This window comes from Cotesia glomerata, linkage group LG6, assembly GCF_020080835.1.
Source record: "Cotesia glomerata isolate CgM1 linkage group LG6, MPM_Cglom_v2.3, whole genome shotgun sequence".
Lineage (NCBI taxonomy): Eukaryota > Metazoa > Arthropoda > Insecta > Hymenoptera > Braconidae > Cotesia > Cotesia glomerata.
This window is the reverse complement of record NC_058163.1, coordinates 14,384,232-14,404,715: the sequence shown is the minus strand read 5'-3', so window position 1 is coordinate 14,404,715 and position 20,484 is coordinate 14,384,232. Positions and strand designations below refer to the sequence as shown.

At 38.2% G+C, this 20,484-nt stretch overlaps 2 protein-coding genes across 2 annotated transcripts; both read right to left on the bottom strand.

The window, feature by feature from the left end:
* Nucleotides 1-6,356: 6,356 nt before the first annotated feature.
* Nucleotides 6,357-9,590, bottom strand: LOC123268118. Its single transcript, XM_044732999.1, has 2 exons — nucleotides 9,010-9,590; nucleotides 6,357-6,770 (listed from the first exon to the last, which is right to left on the bottom strand). The coding sequence occupies exons 1-2, from the start codon at nucleotides 9,284-9,286 to the stop codon at nucleotides 6,547-6,549; spliced, it is 501 nt and encodes a 166-aa protein (XP_044588934.1). The 5' UTR covers nucleotides 9,287-9,590; the 3' UTR covers nucleotides 6,357-6,546.
* Nucleotides 9,591-16,686: 7,096 nt separating this feature from the next.
* On the bottom strand, nucleotides 16,687-18,841 carry LOC123267979 (piggyBac transposable element-derived protein 4-like). The gene is made up of 2 exons (XM_044732863.1): nucleotides 18,572-18,841; nucleotides 16,687-18,490 (listed from the first exon to the last, which is right to left on the bottom strand). The coding sequence occupies exon 2, from the start codon at nucleotides 18,472-18,474 to the stop codon at nucleotides 16,687-16,689; it is 1,788 nt and encodes a 595-aa protein (XP_044588798.1). The 5' UTR covers nucleotides 18,475-18,490; nucleotides 18,572-18,841.
* Between the last annotated feature and the right edge of the window lie 1,643 nt (nucleotides 18,842-20,484).

Sequence of the window (20,484 nt, the reverse complement as noted above, 5' to 3'; positions counted from 1 at the left end):
AAATAAACCGGTCAGGAAAATACGGCAAAGCCTCGGGTAGGTGACGCTCCCACGTTCGGTGGTCACCAAACTCTTTCGACCGTTCGACGGAGCGCCAGAGTAGCCAACCGCGTTTCTCCGAGCGAGCTGCTATCTGACGCTTCCGTCCATCGCCGGCCCGCAAATTCGGCGTCGCGATCGCGTTCGTGTAAGCTCGCGGAAGCATTACGTATAGAACAGCTAATGCCTCTAGCTACGCGACCCTGTTTGGTTAAACTCACGCGATTGAACCTAGAAGAGGTAAATCCAAGTAGAAGGGGGGTTTTCGAATATTACTCGCGAAGCATCGACCGGCGAAGATGCCTAGGGACGACTAAAAACACCCTCAGAGGGTCCGCGAACTCGGCAAACTTAGATGGGCTCGCGCCGGGCGTTAGGTCGAATCGAAAGTCTCCGCACGCGACCCGGGGAATGGAGGTTGAAGGTTTTCGAGTTTTGCAGGCGAATTTGCGGAACGACAAAGCTGGGACTCTGGAGGCGAGTCAGTTGTGGGAGGAAAAACGTATTGATGTTCTCCTTCTACAAGAGCCATACGCAGCACATAGTAATAATAGTTTCAAAATACCTGGGTTCGGTTGCGGCATACAAGTTGCTGCCGAAACCAGGTCTAGGCCATATGCGAACGCGAAATCCGAGAGATGGTGATCCGAGACTGACGACGCGCGTGGCGAAAAGTTAGAGCAATTTATTGACGCACACGAGTTAGAGATAATCAACAACGCGAGTGAGGGTCCGACGTTTGAATAAACTAACGGGAGTTCGTATATCGATGTGACACTCGTCACGCCTAAACTCGCGAGTAGCATTCTTAGCTGGTCCATAAAGAGAAGTTGGGTGCAGAATACTGACCACTAACCGATCGAAATCACTCTAGGAGCTAAGTCGGGGGAGAAGGATGGCGCACAGGCAGACCCCAAGAGGTTCAACTTAACGTTGGCCATTTGGGAAAAGTTTGACGAAATCCTTTTCTCGTGTGCGTGCACAAACCTTGATGGCCTTGGAGTGGAATCGGTTGAGGACGTGGAAAGGTATGCTTCTGCACTCGGCAAATCAATCTTAGAAGCTTGCAAAGCCGCGATTCCGCGTAGGAAAATCATACCCATGGTGGACCAGGAAATTAACACGCGCGAAGAAGCTGGTGAACAAAGCCAGACGGGTATATCAAAGGGAAAGGGACGATTTAGTTAAAAATACCCTAAGCGTCAAATACAGAACACTACGGAAAAAATACTCGACAGACATAAAGCGGACGAGGGAAAGCAGCTGGCGGGACTTCGTTACGAAGAAAGGTAATCAAGAAAAGTGGGGTCCTATTTACAGAACCTGCGCAGAAAAAGTTAGAGTCAAAAGTGCAATGCGCACGCTAAATCGTAACGGAGCATCCACGGAAAACTTTAAGGAAACAGCCAGGTGTTTTCTCGAGACGCATATTGTAGACGATGACCAGGACAACGAAACCCCCGATCAGGAAAAAATTAGAGCCAACACAATTTTACTACCTGACACCGCGGACGCCGAACCGTTCACCCCGCGCGAATTGGACAAGGTCTTAAAAACACTGAAAAACAAGAAGGCCCCGGGACCGGACTTGATAGAAAACGAGGTAGTTAAACGTGCAGGGGTTATCCTTCGCGAACAGTTTTTAGAGCTATATAATGCTTGCTTGGCGCTAGGAGCATTCCCAAAAGAGCGGAAGAAGAGGGCAATCATAATGTTAGTTAAAAGCACCGACAAAAACGCAAATGACCCTAAATCTTACCGGCCAATTTGCCTCCTTTCGGGTCTAGGTAAGGTGTTCGAGAAGCTCATCAAAGAGCGACTTACCACCACAGTCTTAGCGGAGGGGAACATTTCGAGCCGACAGTTTGTCTTCACAGCCAAAAAGTCGACGGAAGATGCAATTGTGGAGATGCGCCGATTGGTAGACTCTTCAGAGAAGAGACTGGTGGTCGGACTTCTCTTCGATATCTCTGGCGCTTTTGACAACGTGTGGTGGCCGTTAGTACTCGAGGGCCTCAAGGCCAGAGGCTGCCCTAGCAACATTTACGCGGTAATTCGGAATTACTTTGAGGACAGATCGGTCGCGCTGTCATGGGGTTTTGGTAGCGAGTCGAAAACGCCAACGCGAGGGTGCCCGCAAGGATCAGTGCTAGGACCATTATTTTGGAACATCATGTTCGACGATCTCCTTAAGAGACTCGAACTGACAGAACACGGGAATAAATTTGTTGCGTTTGCTGACGATTTGCTCGTCTTAGTAGAAGGCTCTTCGAGAAAAGAAATAGAGCATAATAGTCAAATAGTAGTAGATAATATACTGGAATGGTGCTGTTCCGCAAAGCTCGAGCTGTCGAAGTCGAAGACTGAAGCCATCTTCCTCAAGAACGAATTTGTACATCGCGGTCCACGTAAGGACAAAAAGAGCCCGTACCCCTATGAAGCAAATGGACGACAGAGAAAGCCCAAATACGATAACAAACCGCCAAAAATAATGATAGGAGACTCCAAAGTCAAATTCAAATCGAGCGTTAGATACTTAGGGGTACACTTCGACGAGGGCCTCAAAGTGAAAAATCACATTAAAACAAGGCGCGCGAAACTAAGTAGGGTATTCGGGCGCATGCGACGTATTGCGCGGGCAGAATGGGGATTGCGATACCCAGCTATGTCCACCATATACAAGGGTTTCTTTATGCCTGTCGTCACATATGCGGCGGCAGCTTGGAGTGACCGTTGCGATAGGGAGGACTGGAGACATTTTCGAGCACTTCAGCGTCAAGCGCTGATAACAACAACTACTACCTACAGGACAGTTTCGCTTGAAGGGATTTGCGTAGTCGCGGGGGCAGTGCCCATTCAGCTCGTAATAGACGAACAGTGCGCGCGATACAGCCTCCGTATCGGCAAACAGGCTACCCTTGGAAACGTCACCGTGCAGCCAGATGCGGAGGATCGCCTTGTCACCCTTAGAACTGAAACCATACGTCGGTGGCAAGAACAATGGGATACATCAGAGAACGGCCGCGAAACTAAAGTCTTCTTTCCAGACGTAGCAGAGCGTCTAACAAATAAATGGATCAGCTCTAACTTCTGGCTGACCCAAATCCTAACCGGCCACGGTTGCTTTAGAGAATACCAATACAAGTACGAACATACGGATAGTAGATTCTGTGACGAGTGTAGGGAGAATGGGTTAGGAGAAAGGGTCGACAACGTGGAGCACTTAATGCTTGAATGCCATGAGTACGAGCCTCAACGTGAGGTGCTTAAGGACATATGGGGTGGGAACGCGGAGTGGGCGAGCGTTGCGCGTGCGATTGCCACATCCCAAAGTAACTTCAAGCTTTTAAAAGGTTTCAGTAAAGTAGTAATGTGTTGCAAACTCCAAACCCAGCTAGCTAATGAAAACGCGACTAAGAACGAGACTCAACAGACATCCACCTAGGTAGAGTCGGAGCGCCTAGGCACAAGCGATATGCTCCACACAATCGTGAGGACAGTATAAAGCTTTGGATGACTGACGTAGAATAAGCTAGGGAAAATGACCGCAAATAACACAAGTGCCCGGGCACCCTACACACGCAAACACTTACACGTAAAATCAGACGTTACACACAACACATCACACAAACAACATGGTCTTCAATCGACTCCGCCTCCCCGTGGTCCCCGCTGGATACTGCTCATATCCTGTGGGTACATCTCGATGTGCCTACGGGGAATGAGTTGCCAGAGGCGTCGATGAGAGTTGCACACACTTACAATTATACGCAACTCTTGCAGCTGTTCAATGAATGTGTATAAACACAAGAGAACGGCGGTTTTTCCTTGTCCGCGAACTGGGCTGTGTTCTCGTTATGGTGGGAGTAGGACAAATATACGTGCGTGTATAGCTCTTTTGAGCCCAGGTAACGGCCTCTTCGGAGGTAGGCGAAAGCCTCGCCATGTATTCTTCGGTCGATTGCTTCTTCCGTCTCAGTTTCAGTTTCAATGCAGCGTCGTGATGACTGCCATTCCTCGTCCAGTTTCTTGAATCTTCCATGAGCATTGACTACACCGGTTGTCTTGGTCTTTATCTCCTTATGGATAATGACCTTAGTTTGGACAAACTCTTGCAGCTCAATGGTCAGCTTCTCAAGGCGCTCCAACGCTTGCGTTCTCTTCATGTCAGCGCTTGCTTCAATCGCTGCTTGTTGAGCATGAAGCCCGTTTCTATTCTTGTTTGTTTCCTGTAAGTTACTCATACTTTTTCGATTTACCAGCGCATCGTATGGAGTGGAGCGGGTTGCCATAACTAGGAACGGGTGTACCCTTTGAAATAGTACTCCTACCCCAGTTCCCTGAGGCCTAGCCAACACTCAGCCAGTCCCGGAATACACGGACGGACTAGACTCGCTCGGAGCGGTGAAGATTCCGATCTCTAACACTCACTGCGTACTTCCTGATTAAGGACCGAAGTTGTTGGCTCCTGATCCACTGCTGCAACTTTCACCTCGGCAGAGCAAGCTCACATCAGCCGTGGCCTGCATCGTCGGAAACTACGATACAGGTTCCGGACATTCCCAGTGAGTTACAGCAGGAACCAATCGTCTTGCTATGTCAGTTAGTGTGACCAACCCATTAAAGGGGAGTTTTGTCCACGGGAGTTTTGTGTGTGTGTGTGTGTGTGTGTGTGTGTGTGTGTGTGTGTGTGTGTGCGTGTGCGTGTAAGTATGTGAATCGCCTATAACTTTTGAACGACTTAACCGATCGGAACCAACCAAACGGCGTTCCAAAGAGTTCCCTCAAACTTAGATTTTTTAAGAATTTGAACCGATTCAGCCCGATAGATTTAGAGAAATTTAGAAAAATCTCAAAAAAAATAAGAAAAAAATCATTTTTGAAAGTGGTTTTTTCGGAATAACTTCTAAACGGCTCGATCGATCAACTCCTAAAACTAATCTATTCTTAACTTTGAAAAACCACGTCGATCACTGCTAATCCGGTCAAAATCGGTTGATTCGTTCGAGAGATATCGTGAACGAAAGAAAATCGAAAAAAGTGTTTTTTCACATAACTTCGACATTTCTTATCGGATCGTTTTTGATGTAATAAAACAATTTTTAGAACTTAAAAAATTGCGTCGATCGCCGCCTAGAACGTAAAAATCGGTTGATTGGTTCGAGAGATATCCTCGACGAAATATTTGGAAACTAGTTTTTTCAACATAATTCCGATATTTTTTGGAATAACTTTTAAACGGCTATTCTGATCAATTCCAAAAACTTATCAGCTTTTAACATAACAAAACTACGTTGATCGCCGCCAACCGCGTAAAAATCGGTTCATTCATTCAAAAGTTATTGCGGTTTAAAATTTGAAAAATTGTGTTTTATCAGACTGTTATTAGACCTTTGAGCTCGAAAAGCTCAAAAGCCTGAAAAGTTATCTCTTTAAGCTTAGAGCTTCAAAACAACACATAAATAGTATTTTTGAGCTCGGAGAGGTCAAAAACATCATTAGTGCAATTTTTTTATTATTTAGTTATTTATTATTTATTATTATTATTTAATTTATTGCATTAAGAGTTAAATTATATCTTTTAGCAAGAGGTGCCATGGGCAATACATATTAATTACTGAATAGATTTTGTACATTAGAATAAGTTTGAAGAGCAAAAGTAATATTATTTAATGAGGAGTGAGTAACCAATGAGAGAAGAGAGGTAAGCAAATTTAGAATGTGCTGATGAGATTAGAGTTGGCGGTTAACGGAAAGTGGAACGTTGTGGTGAGGATCAGGTGAGACTTCCTAGTGTTGGAGGGCCCAGTTTCGGAGTATTATGTATTTCCTTGTGTAGTTGTAGACTGCGAAGATGTTATGTTCGTCTAAGGTATCAAGGAGTTAACAAGCAGTTGTGCTGTTTGTTATTGACTGACTGAGGTAGTGATTCTTGTACGGACTGAAGATCGGGCATCTCAACAGAAAGTGTTCAATACTATCTCTGCTATTTAGGTTGCAGAGTGGACACGTGTTGGCTGGGTCAAATTTGCATGACATAGTCGACAGAGACAGATAGCAAATAAAGTTATTGGCAAGTCTAAGCTGTGCAATTATACGTTTTATCGTGATTGAGTATCTTGACAAAAAGTAGTTCGGTGTGTGGTCTTGCGGCGTTCTCAGGAGTGAAAATTGGAACGAAGTCAATTGTCTGTATGCTTCAAAGTCCTTGTCCCGTCAAATAGCACGATACTTTTGAAAATTTTCTCGGTCTTAGACTCCCATAGGTCAGGGTTTAGGTTGTTAAATAGATATTCGTGGTCACACTCGGCTAAAAACTCTCTAAGTTACGTGGCCCAGTTGATTTTGGAGATAATGTTGCATGTTTTTAGCTAAGTTGTAGGTTCTTAGCAAGCAAATTTTTACCATAGTGGTAGCCCCTGTGCGTAGTTTCTTGATGAGCCAGGTCCAAAACAGCTTCATGGCCTTCCAGGCCACGGGTGTTAGATTAAGCTCAAGTCTGATCGCCTAGTCAGCGGTATTACGTGGTAGGCGTAGTTGCTTTTTATAGAAGAAGCATTGAGCAGTTTCAAGTGAGTTCCGGTAACGCAGACCCCATGCCGGGAAAGCATAAAGTAGCACCGAGGCTACTAAGCTTTCGAACAACTTATTGTATGCATCCCAGGAGTCACATTTAGCCTTGGATAGTATAGAGATGACAGTGCTAGAGGCACATTTTGCTTTGATTAAAGCTGTAACAGGGTAATTTACCCTGTATCGGTAGAATCGACCAGACGTTGGTAACTATTCAACGCAGCACTGGCGCGTCTCGGTCTTCGGGACCCATTAGTAATAAGTGGGGGTAATTTTGGGGTTACTTGGCTAGTCACTCAGCGGCAGTGAAGCAGAAGTAGTTTAGTGCTCAAGCAAATACCATCTAAAAAGTCCAAAGAAGGAAGCCCGCTGGATCCAGGGAATTCTTCAAGTAAAATTTAACCCAGGTATTAAGACTTTTATAGAGATGAGCCGCGGGGTCAAATACTCGGCTCATCTAATTACTACTTCTCGCTGTTAATTAATTATTTGAATGGTTCAATTGTTCATAAATAATATAATTAATAATAATTCAATAAAATTTTATTCGTTAGTTACCGTTGAGCGTACCTCTGGGGAGTTTATACCCGAGGACTGCTCAAGACCTTGCGGTGTTAATTGTCGTGAGAATTTATTAATTTACTCCATTAATTCTAAATCATTCTGAACATCTGGAAAATCGGTTTGTTACATTTATTTTATTTCATCACATAAAACCGAGAATTAAAAGCTTCGAGAAAATTCCATTGTCTTCTCACGAATTAGCCAAGCGTCGGTTGAATTTACAACGCAGTTAACGTGTACCCAAGGTCAGAGATAACTACGCACTAACGAACATCGGCGTCCATTTTGAGCGCGCAAATCCCTGGTAATTATTTCACGTGATAATTTATTAGTAAGAACAATTGAATTATTATTATTTAATATTATTTGTTACAAGAAAGTATTATTTATTTAATTTAATTTATTGAGAATTGGCTACTGAACTTTGACGCAATTAAGATTGGATACCCGTGGATAATTTTTCGTGAATTTATTTTACATTGAGATAAATTGTTTTATTAATTATTTATAAATCGAAAAATTCCACGTGGTCATTTTATATATTGAACTCGGCCTCTTAGTAAAATGGATTTATAAAATTCTGGTGAAATAAATTAGACAAGGTAAAATAATTTAACGAAACAATTCATAAAATAAATTAAGTAAATTCAGGAAAAATTAATTTGTAAAATCTCGGCAGTAACCGAACATTGTTGGCGGATTATTAAGACCTCTGTCAATAGATTTTAATCTATTAATTCAAGATACGAAGACCTCTTGTAATTAAATATTTATTATTGTATTATTAAGACCACGGCAATAAATTAGTTAATGATTTTAATTTGAAATTTGGAATTAGGATTTATTATTAAGTTGGGATGAATGAAATAGTAATTTTGGGAAATAAATATATAAATTTTAATCTGTAAGATTAGATCTTTTTGAGAATTAAATTATTAGTCGTGAAAATGGTTTACGATTTAATTGTTAGCTAATGACTGAATTAATTAAGCAAAAAGTTTGACGTAATAATTTTCTGATATTAAATTTTTTAATAACTTTTATAAGTCAAAAATAAAAGTTTAGTAAAGTCAGAGTGTGTGTGAAGACCATGCGGGTTATACGTGTGTGAGTGTGTACGTTCTCTGCTTGTTGATGTTTTGCCGAGCCGAAAACTAGTAGGTGAGTGTGTACATTCTCTACTTGTTGATGTTTTGCCGAGTAGAGTAGTTCGTACAGTCTTAGAGCGTTAGGGTCCGTTGGACAGCGCGATTCAGTTAGAAACTGCGGTATAGACGCTCCATAAGAGGGTACCGTCAGGATTAAGAATTTTGATAGAGCGTGAGGGTCCGGTGGACAGCGCGATTTAGTTAGAAACTGTGGTATAGACGCTCCATAAGAGGGTACCGTCAGGATTAAGATTTTTGGAAACGTCCTCTGCTTGTTGATGTTTTGCCGGGAAGAGAACTAGCCGTGTTGTTGAGGCGTTAGTTAGTTGAGTTACTACGTTATCTGCTTGTTGATGTTTTGCCGAGCCGAGAACTAGTAGTGTATAGCATTAAATTAGTTTTAAGTGATTTAGTGTAGGTGTGAGTGCACAAATTGTTATTTTATTTTGTTGTTAATAAATTTTTGGTACCGTTGTTAAATAAAAATTTATTTATTTCAGATCACCTTCCTCCACTCTCTCTCCCTGTAGATAAGCTTAGCTCTGGCTCCGGTTCCAGGAACCGCGATTAAAAATCCTGGTGGCGCCCTTTTATTAATTAATTTAGATTCATTTGTTAGTTTTATTATTTCAATTAATTCAATTTAAGGGGCCAATTGAGCGGAATAAAACACCCGCTTACAAACCTGAGTCGAGAGCAGCGAGACCGAGCGTGGATGAGGAAATTTTTACACCTAGAAAGTTCGTTTTGCTGACCGTGTCCAAGGGAAGCCCGTAAGTTCTAAAATTTTCTGGGATCAGTCTAGCTCTTCCTGCTGATTTGTAGATCATGATGTTGGTTTTACTGCGATTGACCTCCAGTCCATTGATTAGACAGTACTCGTGCAGCGCTTTCAGCTTCCTGGCTAAATCAACATGGGAGTGCGCAAAGATGGATGTATCATCTGCGTACAGAAGGATCATTAAGTCGTTTAGACCATCAATATTTAGTCCAATTAGTCCACGCTTCCGAAAGAACTCTTCGAAGTCCCAGAGGAAGAAGATCAAAAGGTCTGCACTTAGAGTTTCCCCTTGCAAAATACCTCTGGTTACATCGAATTTTTCTGAGAGTACTCCATTGGATTTGACCTGGAAAGAGGCTGATTCACACAGTGAGATGAGAATATCGATTAAATTGCTGCTCGCATTATTTTCCCTTAGCTTTTGCTATAACTGTTGGTGAGGAACAGAGTCAAATGCCCTTTTAAAGTCGACTGCAATTCCAAACACATTAGTCCAATTTTAAGCACCTAGGTATGAAATGAGCGGGAAGTTGCACGGATGGCCTTCAGGGTCTACCGTTTTTCTAATTTTTAACTTCCCGCTAAGAAAATCGAAGATTTTCAAAAATCGGGAAGTTATTGGATTTACCCCATTTTGCAAAAATCGAGTTTTCATCAGATCTCGACGTTTGAAGGTCACAGAAAGCTTCCCCGACTATCCCCGCGAGAGTGTCACTATGTCTGTATGTATGTGTATGTGTGCGTGTGTGTGTGTATGTAAGTATGTAAACCTTTTATAACTTTTGAACGGTTCGACCGATTTCATCGCGGTTGGTGCCATTCGAAAGGGCTTGGCCAAACTTAGATTTCTAATACAATTTGGACCGATTCGGAGTGATAGGTTTCGAGAAATCGCAAAAAACTGTAAAAAAAAATTTTTTTAAAAGTGGTTTTTTCGAACAACTGTCAAACGGCTTTATTGATCAACTCCAAAAACTAATCAGCTCTTAACCTTAAAAAACCACGTCGATCGGCGCTAATCTGGTCAAAATCGGTTAATTCGTTCGAGAGATATCGTGCAGGATAGAAAACCGAAGAAAGTGTTTTTTCGAAATTACTCCAAAATTTCTAGTTCGATCGATTCAAACTCAACGATTCTTTATGAGGCTTAGAAAACTGCGTCGACTGCATCCAACCGCGTGATTCATTCATTCAAAATTGGTTCATTCATTCAAAAGTTATTGCGGTTTGAAAATTCGAAAAATGGTGTTATATGAAACTTCCATCAGACTTTTGAGCTCGAAGAGCTCAAAAGCATAGAAAAGCTATCTCTTTGATCTCAGAGAGCTCAAAACAACACACAAATTGTATTTATGAGCTCGAAGAGCTCAAAAACGGCATAAGTGCAACTTTAAGCGTCCAGGTATGGAATTAGCGGGAAGTTACAGGGATGGCCTTCAGGGTCAACCGTTTTCCTAATTTTTTTATCTCTTTTAGTTCTTCAATTACCCGCATTTATTTATGAAAATTTGCATTTTATATTTCTTACAATGCTTATATCTCATAAACAAATAATGTTATGACTAATATGATTTAGAACTTATTTGTTACTTGATAATTAAACTATACAAATCTATTTTTTTTATATTTTTAACCTTATTTGTTTATGAGATTTTTCAATTTTTTAAAAATTATTTTCTATTTTCTCTTTTATTTTTCGGAAACAAATTGAAAGCTGGAAATAGGATACAAATCGTAACAATAATTAGCAACATTTGTAAGAAAAATGATTTTTATTAATTATAGATGAAAATAATGCAACGGTGTTATTTATCCAATATTATTATTATTACAATGAAATATTTTTCTCAATATGAATAATCTATACTTCTATACTCATATTATAAAAAAGAAAAGATTTGATTGTTTATTTGTTTGTTTGTTTGTTTGTTCGCATTGAATAGGCTCCGAAACTACTGAACCGATTTGAAAAATTCTTCGATTGTGGGCAAGCTACACTATCTCCGGGTGACATTGGCGATATTATATTATAATTAATTTCGAAATTTTCGTTGAATACCCGTGTAAAGCCAGGGCAGACTACGAGCAATAATTAAAATAGTGAAATTAATTTTAATAATATAATAAATAGTTAGAATTGATAGTTTCAATCTCTATGTACTTTGAACATCTTAAAAATGAGAGTGAAAATATAAGAAAGTTAAAAAAAAATTTTTAAATCTCATAAACAAATACGGTTAAAAATGTAAAAAAAATAGATTTAAATAGTTTAATTATCAAGTAACAAATACGTTCTGAAGCATATTAGTCATAACATTATTTGTTTATGAGATATAAGCATTGTAAGAAATATAAAATGCAAATTTTCATAAATTAATTGTAACGGTTTGATACCGCTCAATTGGCCCCTTAAATTAAATTAAATAAAACAATAAACTAAACAAAATTGAAAGCTAATATTAATAAACAAAAGGGCGCCACCAGGATTTTTAATCACGGTTCCTGGAACCGGTGCCAGAGCCGAGCTTATCTTACAGGGAGAGTGGAGGAAGGTGATCTGAAATAAATAAATTCTTAATTAACAATATAACCGGTATTTATTAACAACAAACAAATTTAACAAGTTACGCACACACACACTCACACTATAATCAATTTATATCGATATAATATAATGAAATGTACCTGATAAAAGTTGATGAATCTTGTTAATTCAATTTGTTTTAGTTGATTTCACTTCACGATTTTACTTTACTTTTACAAACTGTTTAATTTCAATGAGACAAAATTACACGTGGTCTATTGAGACTTACTTAAACTGTGTACGATGTTACCACTAGATAGGTCAAAGCACGAAGAGAGCGAACACTCAGAAGTTTTCCGGGTCCAAGATTTTTGCGGTCTCTTAATTGTTAATTGGAGGGAGAACCCAATGCCCAATGAGCTATCGAATTTCGGGGACTCTTACCCTCTCTTTGGATGTTTCGGAAAACTACTATAGTGGCGGTCTACCTTGTATATTGATGCACAAGTATAGGTCCCGGTTATGCACGGTACATTTGTGATAATGGATAGGCGCATCAATACACACACATATGCACATAGAGATCTTAATGTTAATTTGTACTTTACTATATGAAAAATTTAGATATTAATATTTCGTAACTAAATTATTATATACGTAACTAAATTATTATATACGTAACTAAATTATTTAAGCGATTAAACTACAATTAAATAATGTATTTTAACAATCGACTAAAAATTTAATGAACAATTAGTCAATCATTGTTAATAATTAATTTTGTAGATTCCGACTTGTTTATTTATATCTTTTAACATTAAAATTCTATTTTACTTTATAGTTTTATTAATTAACTATTCATTTTGAGTTATTATTTGTCTATCTTTACTTCTAATTATTTATTACTCTTAACACATGTTTTAACTAAATTTATTCCAGGTTATAGTTTAAAAAATGTTGTTTAAGGGTTTTACTTATTATTGTAAAATTATTATTTTTCTCAACTTAAGTTATTATCTTTTTATTATATGTCTATATATTAGACCAAAAGATATTTTTCTTAATGAGTTTATAATTACGAAAATTTCCCAGTCTGGACTTTAGTGCCACAGTGCATTTAAGAGTATCTTTAGATTTTAAGATTTCCAGATAATATCTTGCAATTTTTCTTTCAATCGGCTACAAGTTCATTTACGTATAACAAAACTCCCATTTACTTGTTTGTTAAGCCTTCAAATCTTAAGTGCATTAAGGGGGTATTCTGGTCTAGAAGCCTAAATTTTAGGCATTTTTCAAACTAACATAAAAAAAAAATTAAGAACATTTTTACCATCGGTTTTTTTATATGATGTTTATTAACGTTTCAAGAATATAAAAAAAAATTGAAAAAAAAAAAAATGATAAATTGGACAAATTACAGGTCGGTGAAGTGGGGGCTACAAAAAAAACGGTGCACCCTGGTTGACATGATTCCAGCCTTTGTAGTGATCTGAAACAAAAAAATTTGAAAAATTCTCAATTTGTAAAGATGTCGCTATCGCGTTGACCTTAGTCAAGAAAAAAAAAAAAATTCACAAAATGGCGTCGACATGAAATATCAATTTTTTTTACCCCCTTTTTTTGATCTTTTCGAATTTTTTAAAAATACTCCAAATTGAAATTTTTTAAAATCCAAGACAGACGCGATAGAGAGATATATAAAGAAGATTCCCACCAAATTTCAAAAGAATCGGTCCGGTAGAACTTGAGATATCATGTCAACCACTTTAAAAAAAGTAGTTTTGAGAAAAACGCGTTTAAAGTTTGAGAAACAATTATAGTAGAATAACTCGTATAATAACATTCAATACTCACTTTGGATTAATTGGCGATTCCAGATCCATACATTGGGCCTTCCTCAACTTCATATTCGATGTTTTGTGAAGTTCTTTCAGCTAATCGAGCTGTTCTGCCTTCTTTGGAAGCAGCAGTAGCTCGTAGCTCAGAGCGCTCAATCCGAACTTCGTTACGTCTGATAGCAAATGAATGAGCTTCAGTACCAATGGTGATGCCCATAAGTTCCATCATTTTTAAGATGGGTAAATAACCTTCATTAAAAATGGCAACCGCTAAATAATTCGCAATTTGAATTGTTTGAGATCCAGCGTGAATATGCTTGGGAGCAAAAGTCCATATTAATGAATTGAGCGATTCATTGTTATTTTGAGTTTCGGATCCCAAAAATCGATGTAGTAAATCGTCAGACGATAAACTGGTATAAATGGGCTCAATTACTTTCAGTACTTTTTCATCCAGGGGGGGATGTTCGTGGACAAACTCTTCAAGAGTGTTCTCAGCTGAGGCTTGTTGCCATTTACACCAGCTTGACGAACCAGTTGGGCAGTACATGTGTTGTGGATTCTTATCGCTTGAACTTTTATGATAATAAGTAGCCCATATTTCATTCATCATACTCTGCAAACAATCAGGATGCCGACGAATTGCCAGACCGTAGTATAAACTCAACTCATTGATTACTTTATCTGTCAATTTACCAGCTCCTCTGCCGCCAATACCACTATTGTCTTTTTTTGCTTTACGCAACCTGGAACCCATACGTTTCTGGACATGCCCAACACACTCTTTTTTTTCTACGACTGGATCATCATCATACGGGTTGATATCAAGAATACCTTTAAATGTCTTGGAGTCTCCATCTCCAATATATTTTATGTACTTTACCCAGTGCTTCTCGACCGATCTGTTGAACATCTCGACAACAGCATCTACCTCCATTTTCCCAGCACTTCCCCGATGATTGATGGCACATGAATCTTCATGTTCCTCATACCAATCTTGATAAGCTTGAGGATCAGATTTCTTCTTTTCTTTCCACAAGTTACAGCCTTGGCAAAAACTAGATTTTACGACAGTATCGATAACTTTTTTACTGTATTTACCAATAAGGGTTGAAAGGCCAAAAGTGAAGTAAACCCTCGCTTCTTCCAGGTGCCATCTCCAGAAACCGTCAAGTGTTTTGGATTTTCATTAGGCTCAAATTCTGATAATAATTCTTGCTCTTCTTTTACAGCTTTTGATATTAGCTGATCGTAAATTGCACTTGCGGCTGTATGTAAATTATCAAGACAACTGTAGTGAGTACTGATACATAAACCTTTGCATATATCCATGACACTACAAAAAATATTTATTTCTTCTCTTCCTACTCCTAAAAGTCTCATAGCTGTAACGATCCGGCGATTAATTTCATAAGCTTTGTTCACCAACGGACATGATTGAATGTATCGAACATTTTCACAACTGCACTGTAATGTAATTTTAAATCCTAAACCGCGTGGTGCCGTTTGAGAAAATTTAATTTCTTCTTTGCAGGTAGCACACACAATTAAAGTTGAGAGAGTTTGAAAAACTGAGAAAAATTCCAGAAGACAGTACCCAAAATTTTTGTTAATAACTATTTCCTCATCTCCAAACTTTTTTAACTTTGCTGCGGAAGCACTCGTATAACTACAATCTTTTTCAGCGGTAAATTGATTTGATGAAAATCGTTTCTTCTTGTGCCTATCTGGACGACTACTGCTCCCCCGCGCACTTTTTCTATCTATTTTTAAGCAAATAAAAAAAACAAAATTTATTATTTCACAAAACTATCCACAGAGCACTTGTCTACTTCGCTTCAAGATTGAAACTAAAGTGAACAGAATAATAAATGATAAACAATATCAACATTATAACTTTCGCATTGAACAGTTCCTGGTATATTTAGTATGTATATTCCTAGTATATTAAGTATGTATAAAGGTATATATAGAAGTATAAAAATATATATTGAATATATATGAAGGCTTATGTCGAAAACAAAAGAGTTCTTGGAAAGAACGAGTGCTCAAGTCTTCCAGGAACTGCCACTGTTTATTGTGTGATTCGCGACGATCGGCCGGCTTAGATGCTGCGTCACAAAATCGACTGTATCTTCGAAAATAATTCGAATTTTGAAAAACCCATTTAAGGACATATTTTTAAGGGTCTAAACTTTGAAAATATGCAAAAAAAAAATCGATTTTTTCAAATTTCTAGACCAGAATACCCCCTTAAGGTTCCAGACTAAGTTCTTTAGTAAGGGACATGGATCCTAATTATCCTATTACCTGGTCTACAAACGAACGAAAAATTATGACGGTCTTCAATAAAAATAAATAAAAGAAAGAATTTATAAATAAAAATTAATATTAATAAATAAAAAAAAATGTTTTACATAACATGAGTTAAAAATTTTGTTTTATTTAGTTTTTTTTTGTTAATTTTTATAATTTGTTCATTTATTTTATAATTATTTTTATTTTTTATTATTTAAAAATTTTTTTTAATTTTATATCATTTTTTTTAAATTATGTAAGTAAAAATTAAATAAATATTTTCATTAGACAATTAAATATTAATTAATTTTTATTAATATTTACGAAATGATGAAAATTATAATTAACCCTCAGGGTACGGACTATAAAAAAGTTACGTTCAGTACGGACATGGGTTAGCCTAACCCGGCGACTTTGATTGGGTGTATATCGAGCTGTACTTTGTCAATTTGAATAAATTTTTTTTTCATTTTGTGTGAAATTGTCTCAAAAATATGATAGAATTGTCAGATTAATCATTTAACTGATTGAAAAAAAATTATAATGAAAAATGTGAACGGGTCTTGAATTTTTTTTGTAAAAAAACGTTTTTTTTTCAAAATGCTGTAACTTTTTGAAAAAAAAAGATATTAACATTGTATAACTCGCGTTTGAAAGGTAAAAAGTAGTTCTTTCAAATGTTCATAACCGTTTTTTGATTTATTCCAAAAACTATATTTTTTTTGAAAAATGAAAATACGCGTTTTTTCGAGTTAGCGAAAAAACGTTGTTTCGTTGATTTATGATGATAAAGGTTAAAAATAATTACTTTGAGCGTAAAAAAATTGTTTCTCAGATATTGTTGAGTAGTATCATATAAATAAATACCAAAAATAATTGTTAAAGTCGAATATTTATTATCAAAAGGTTACAAAAGTCACATTACATAGTATTGCCGCACTCGCAGCACAGTTTCGCTACGTGCTCTTTACACATCGCCTTATGACATCTAAGACACTTATAATACGTTTTTCGGTCAAGGGAACTTGGACATAAGTTGCATCTCTTTTGCTTTGGAAGTCTATTGTCGACAAACTCATCGCGAATGTCCATTTCTTCTGGCAACTCACGAGAATCCAAAAACTCTTCAATCGTATTTCGCAGACCTATCCTCAGAGTAGGTGTTGCCAATCTTTTAATCAAAGTAGGTTTAACTAATTGCAACGCCAGCTCTCGAAGATAATCGAGTCGTTTCAGAGGTGCATTGAATTGATTAAGATTGTATAAAATAAAAGAATTAACGCCAGCCTGATCGAGCATTCCATAAAAAGATCTAACAGGCCATCTACTTGTCTTGCGAGCTGTCGTGTATTGATGACATTTAAAATCATAACAATCGGTGCCGCCTTTGGTCTTGTTGTAGAATTCAATCATTTCCGGTTTTCCACTTCGTTCATCTATTTTACCTGTTTGATGTATCGACGATAAAACTAATACAATTTTTTTTTTCTTAGGATTGTATGACAGTAAGGTTTTTTTTTCTAAGTAACAGAATCTAATATTCGGAGTATCTTTGGATAAACTTTTGAATTGAGCAGGAATCTCTCGTTTATTTTTTTTTATTGTACCTATCAAAGATAAATTGTGCTCTTTTTTCATCATTTCTACAAGGGACAAAGAGGTAAACCAATTATCGCAAGTTATATTACGTTCGGTGTTGTACAATGGCTCGCTCAATTTGCGCACGTAATACGTAGGAATCGGTTCGCCTTCTAATCTATCAGTAACAGTTCCGCAGTAAGGGATCGCATTGATCATATAGTGAGTGCTTGCATCATTCAAAGAAATGATTTTTAAACCATACTTGTCTGGTTTAGAGGGGATGTACATTTTAAAAGAGCATCGACCTCGAAAAGAAAGCAACTGCTCGTCAATAGTGGTATTTGTGCCGGGCTCGTAGTTGTCCATGCAATTTTTAATAAATATTTCCCAGATCTCTCGTATGTGTGTGAATCGATCTGTTGCTTTCCTTTCGGCTCGAGTATCTTTATCATCGAATCGCAAACTTTGAAGAATAAATGTAAATCGATTTCTAGACATTGTCGCTTTGAATAAAGGCATAGAATGGATTCCCCACCAATTAATAGTTTTGCACTTGCTCAACTTATGCACTCCGGCATAGTACAATAAACCAAACGTAGCTTTCAATTCTACTTTATCAATTATTTTATGTACTGACGTATCTAATCTAACGTTATTTTGTCTCATCACAGTTATTTCCCTTTCAACTTGCTCGTTTGTATGTTTGACGATGATATCTAAAATTTCATCGGTAAATAACACGCTCCAAGCTTCGAGCGGTGTTTTAACACGTGTCGCATTACCTTTAGTTGATGGCGCGAAAGATTGTTGTGACTGCGATCGACGGCCCCTCGATTCCGGAGCAGAGAGATTCCATTTGTGCCCGCTCTTAGCATGCAGGTATGAAGGGCGGCCGCGTTTGCGCGGCGGGGCGCCTCTCGGAGCAGCTGCTTTTTCTTCGCCTGACAGTGGCTCTCCTTCAGATTCTGCCTCTTCTTCGGCGTCTGTTTCAGAATCGTGGGAACTTTCCTCTTCCGCATCTACGGCGTCGTCGGTGTCAGTGTCGTTCTCTGTAACGCTGTCCTCCTCGTTTTCATTGTACAACTCCTCCAAAGCAGCAACGCTTCGAGTGATTCGACGCGTTGCCATGTTTTTAATGCGTGTTCTGTAATAAAAAATTACAAGAAACAAAATTTAATGAGTTATAATTCACTACGAGCAGCAAAGATTTCGATATAAGACATACGTTCAAGTGATTGAGATCTACTACAATACTTCGCTTACACCATGTACAACGCGTTATTTTGAGGTTAGAATCTACAAAATTAAGTAAAGAGTACGTATTCTTACTTACCTTTTTATTCCTCAGCGGCAAACAGACGAAAATTAAAACTTTATATTTTTGAAAATTTTGGATTTTGTAACGTTGGATACGGACTGGGTGTACCACACCCGAACACAATGTTCATATGTGTCTAGCTCGGACACAAAGCGGAGACTGACTCTGCCGCTTGGGCCTCTAATAGTGTGTACCTATAAGTTTTTTCTCCCCCTGGTCCGGACCCCCATCGCCGACTTCTCTTCGTATGGCGCTTCTTTCAAATTTCGCTCGGGTTACGGTAACCCAGTCTGTACCCTGAGGGTTAACGTAATTAATACACTTAAACTATCTTGAATTGTTTCTAAGAAATAAACGTTCAGTCATCCTCATCCATTTCGGCTTCGGTAATTCTCCATTCAAATGTGCGTGATTCTTCCTCGTAAAATAAGCTAGTCACTTGAACGAACCTGATGCTCACCGATCGGAAGGTAAAGGAAAACAAATTTCCATTCATAGGAAAAAAACTACTGTAGAAGCAGATCGCCCATACTTCTACGACCTGTAACCAATGTTCGAGTATATATACGTGTGTATGTGTGTAAATGCATATGTGAATGCTTGTGTATGTGTGTAAATGCGTATGTACGCTTACTTTGTTTAATTCCATTGCTGGAGCAAGCTTTCTGTCGTTGTCAATGATCGTGATGACATGATCGAAGTCGGGATGTTCTAAATTTCTCAAACAGAAACAGAAGTGATCATCATTGAAAATCTTCTTATAGCCGAAAATGTTGGAGACCCATCCATTTAATCTGTAAAATAAATATAAGTAATTTAATTAATTAAATTAACAAAAAGTTAAGCTATGAAACTAATAATAAATAATACATACATGTAAGCTTGTCCCTGGCGAAAAAAAGGTGGTTGTTGGAAATTCATTTTCTGTCGACTGTCAAAATTCAATATTGATGTGATACAATTTACTCACTGAACTTAGATATTTATTGTGTTCACATATTTAATATAAAAATAAACGACTGCACTATTTTTTGTTTGAGTAATCTGGATTTCAAATCTCGCGCAAATTATTATCCTATAATGTAAAATTGACGATTGAACTGAAGTTAATTTAGTATCGAAATCTACGAAACTAATCAAAAAAATGGTAATAATAATAATAATAATAATAATAATAATAATAATAATAATAATAATAGCGGTGCTTGCTACGTGGCCTCCAAGCGGCGCATCGCGGGAAACGCAGACCATAACACCAGGTCTGTAGGCGAACGACGTAGCCGATGCAGTGGGCCAACTACCCACTGCATTGAAATACTGAGTTACAACAAGGCGTAATCTCAGAAGTGCTCCCCACAACCGGTCCTTTTCGGATGAGGACCATTCATCAGGTGGGAGGAGCACGCCGGACCCGATGAACGATGACGACCCTGGCGCTTTAAGGACTTTCTTTAAGTGGACGGAGGAACTACGAGTCGACCTCTTGGTGTGCTACCAACGTAGCGAGCCGGGGGTGAGCGGTTATATGGCCCGGATGCACACTCTTTGGAGTGATATGCATCCGGAGCTAGAGCATTTTACGCCAAAACACCTGCGTAATTATGCCGCTTATCTTCGGCGTAATAGAAGATCGCTTGTGCCGGATAGAAGGCAGTCTAATAGACTTTCCTTTCCGGCGCAATTACACCAAGAGCGACGCCGTTCCTCCTTGGATGACAACAATCCCTTTATAGGACGGCAAGTAAGTATATCTAAAAAGATAACTTACTCCCAACAACAGCTAGAAGCGGTAAATGAAGATCTCCGTGCAAACATCCTGG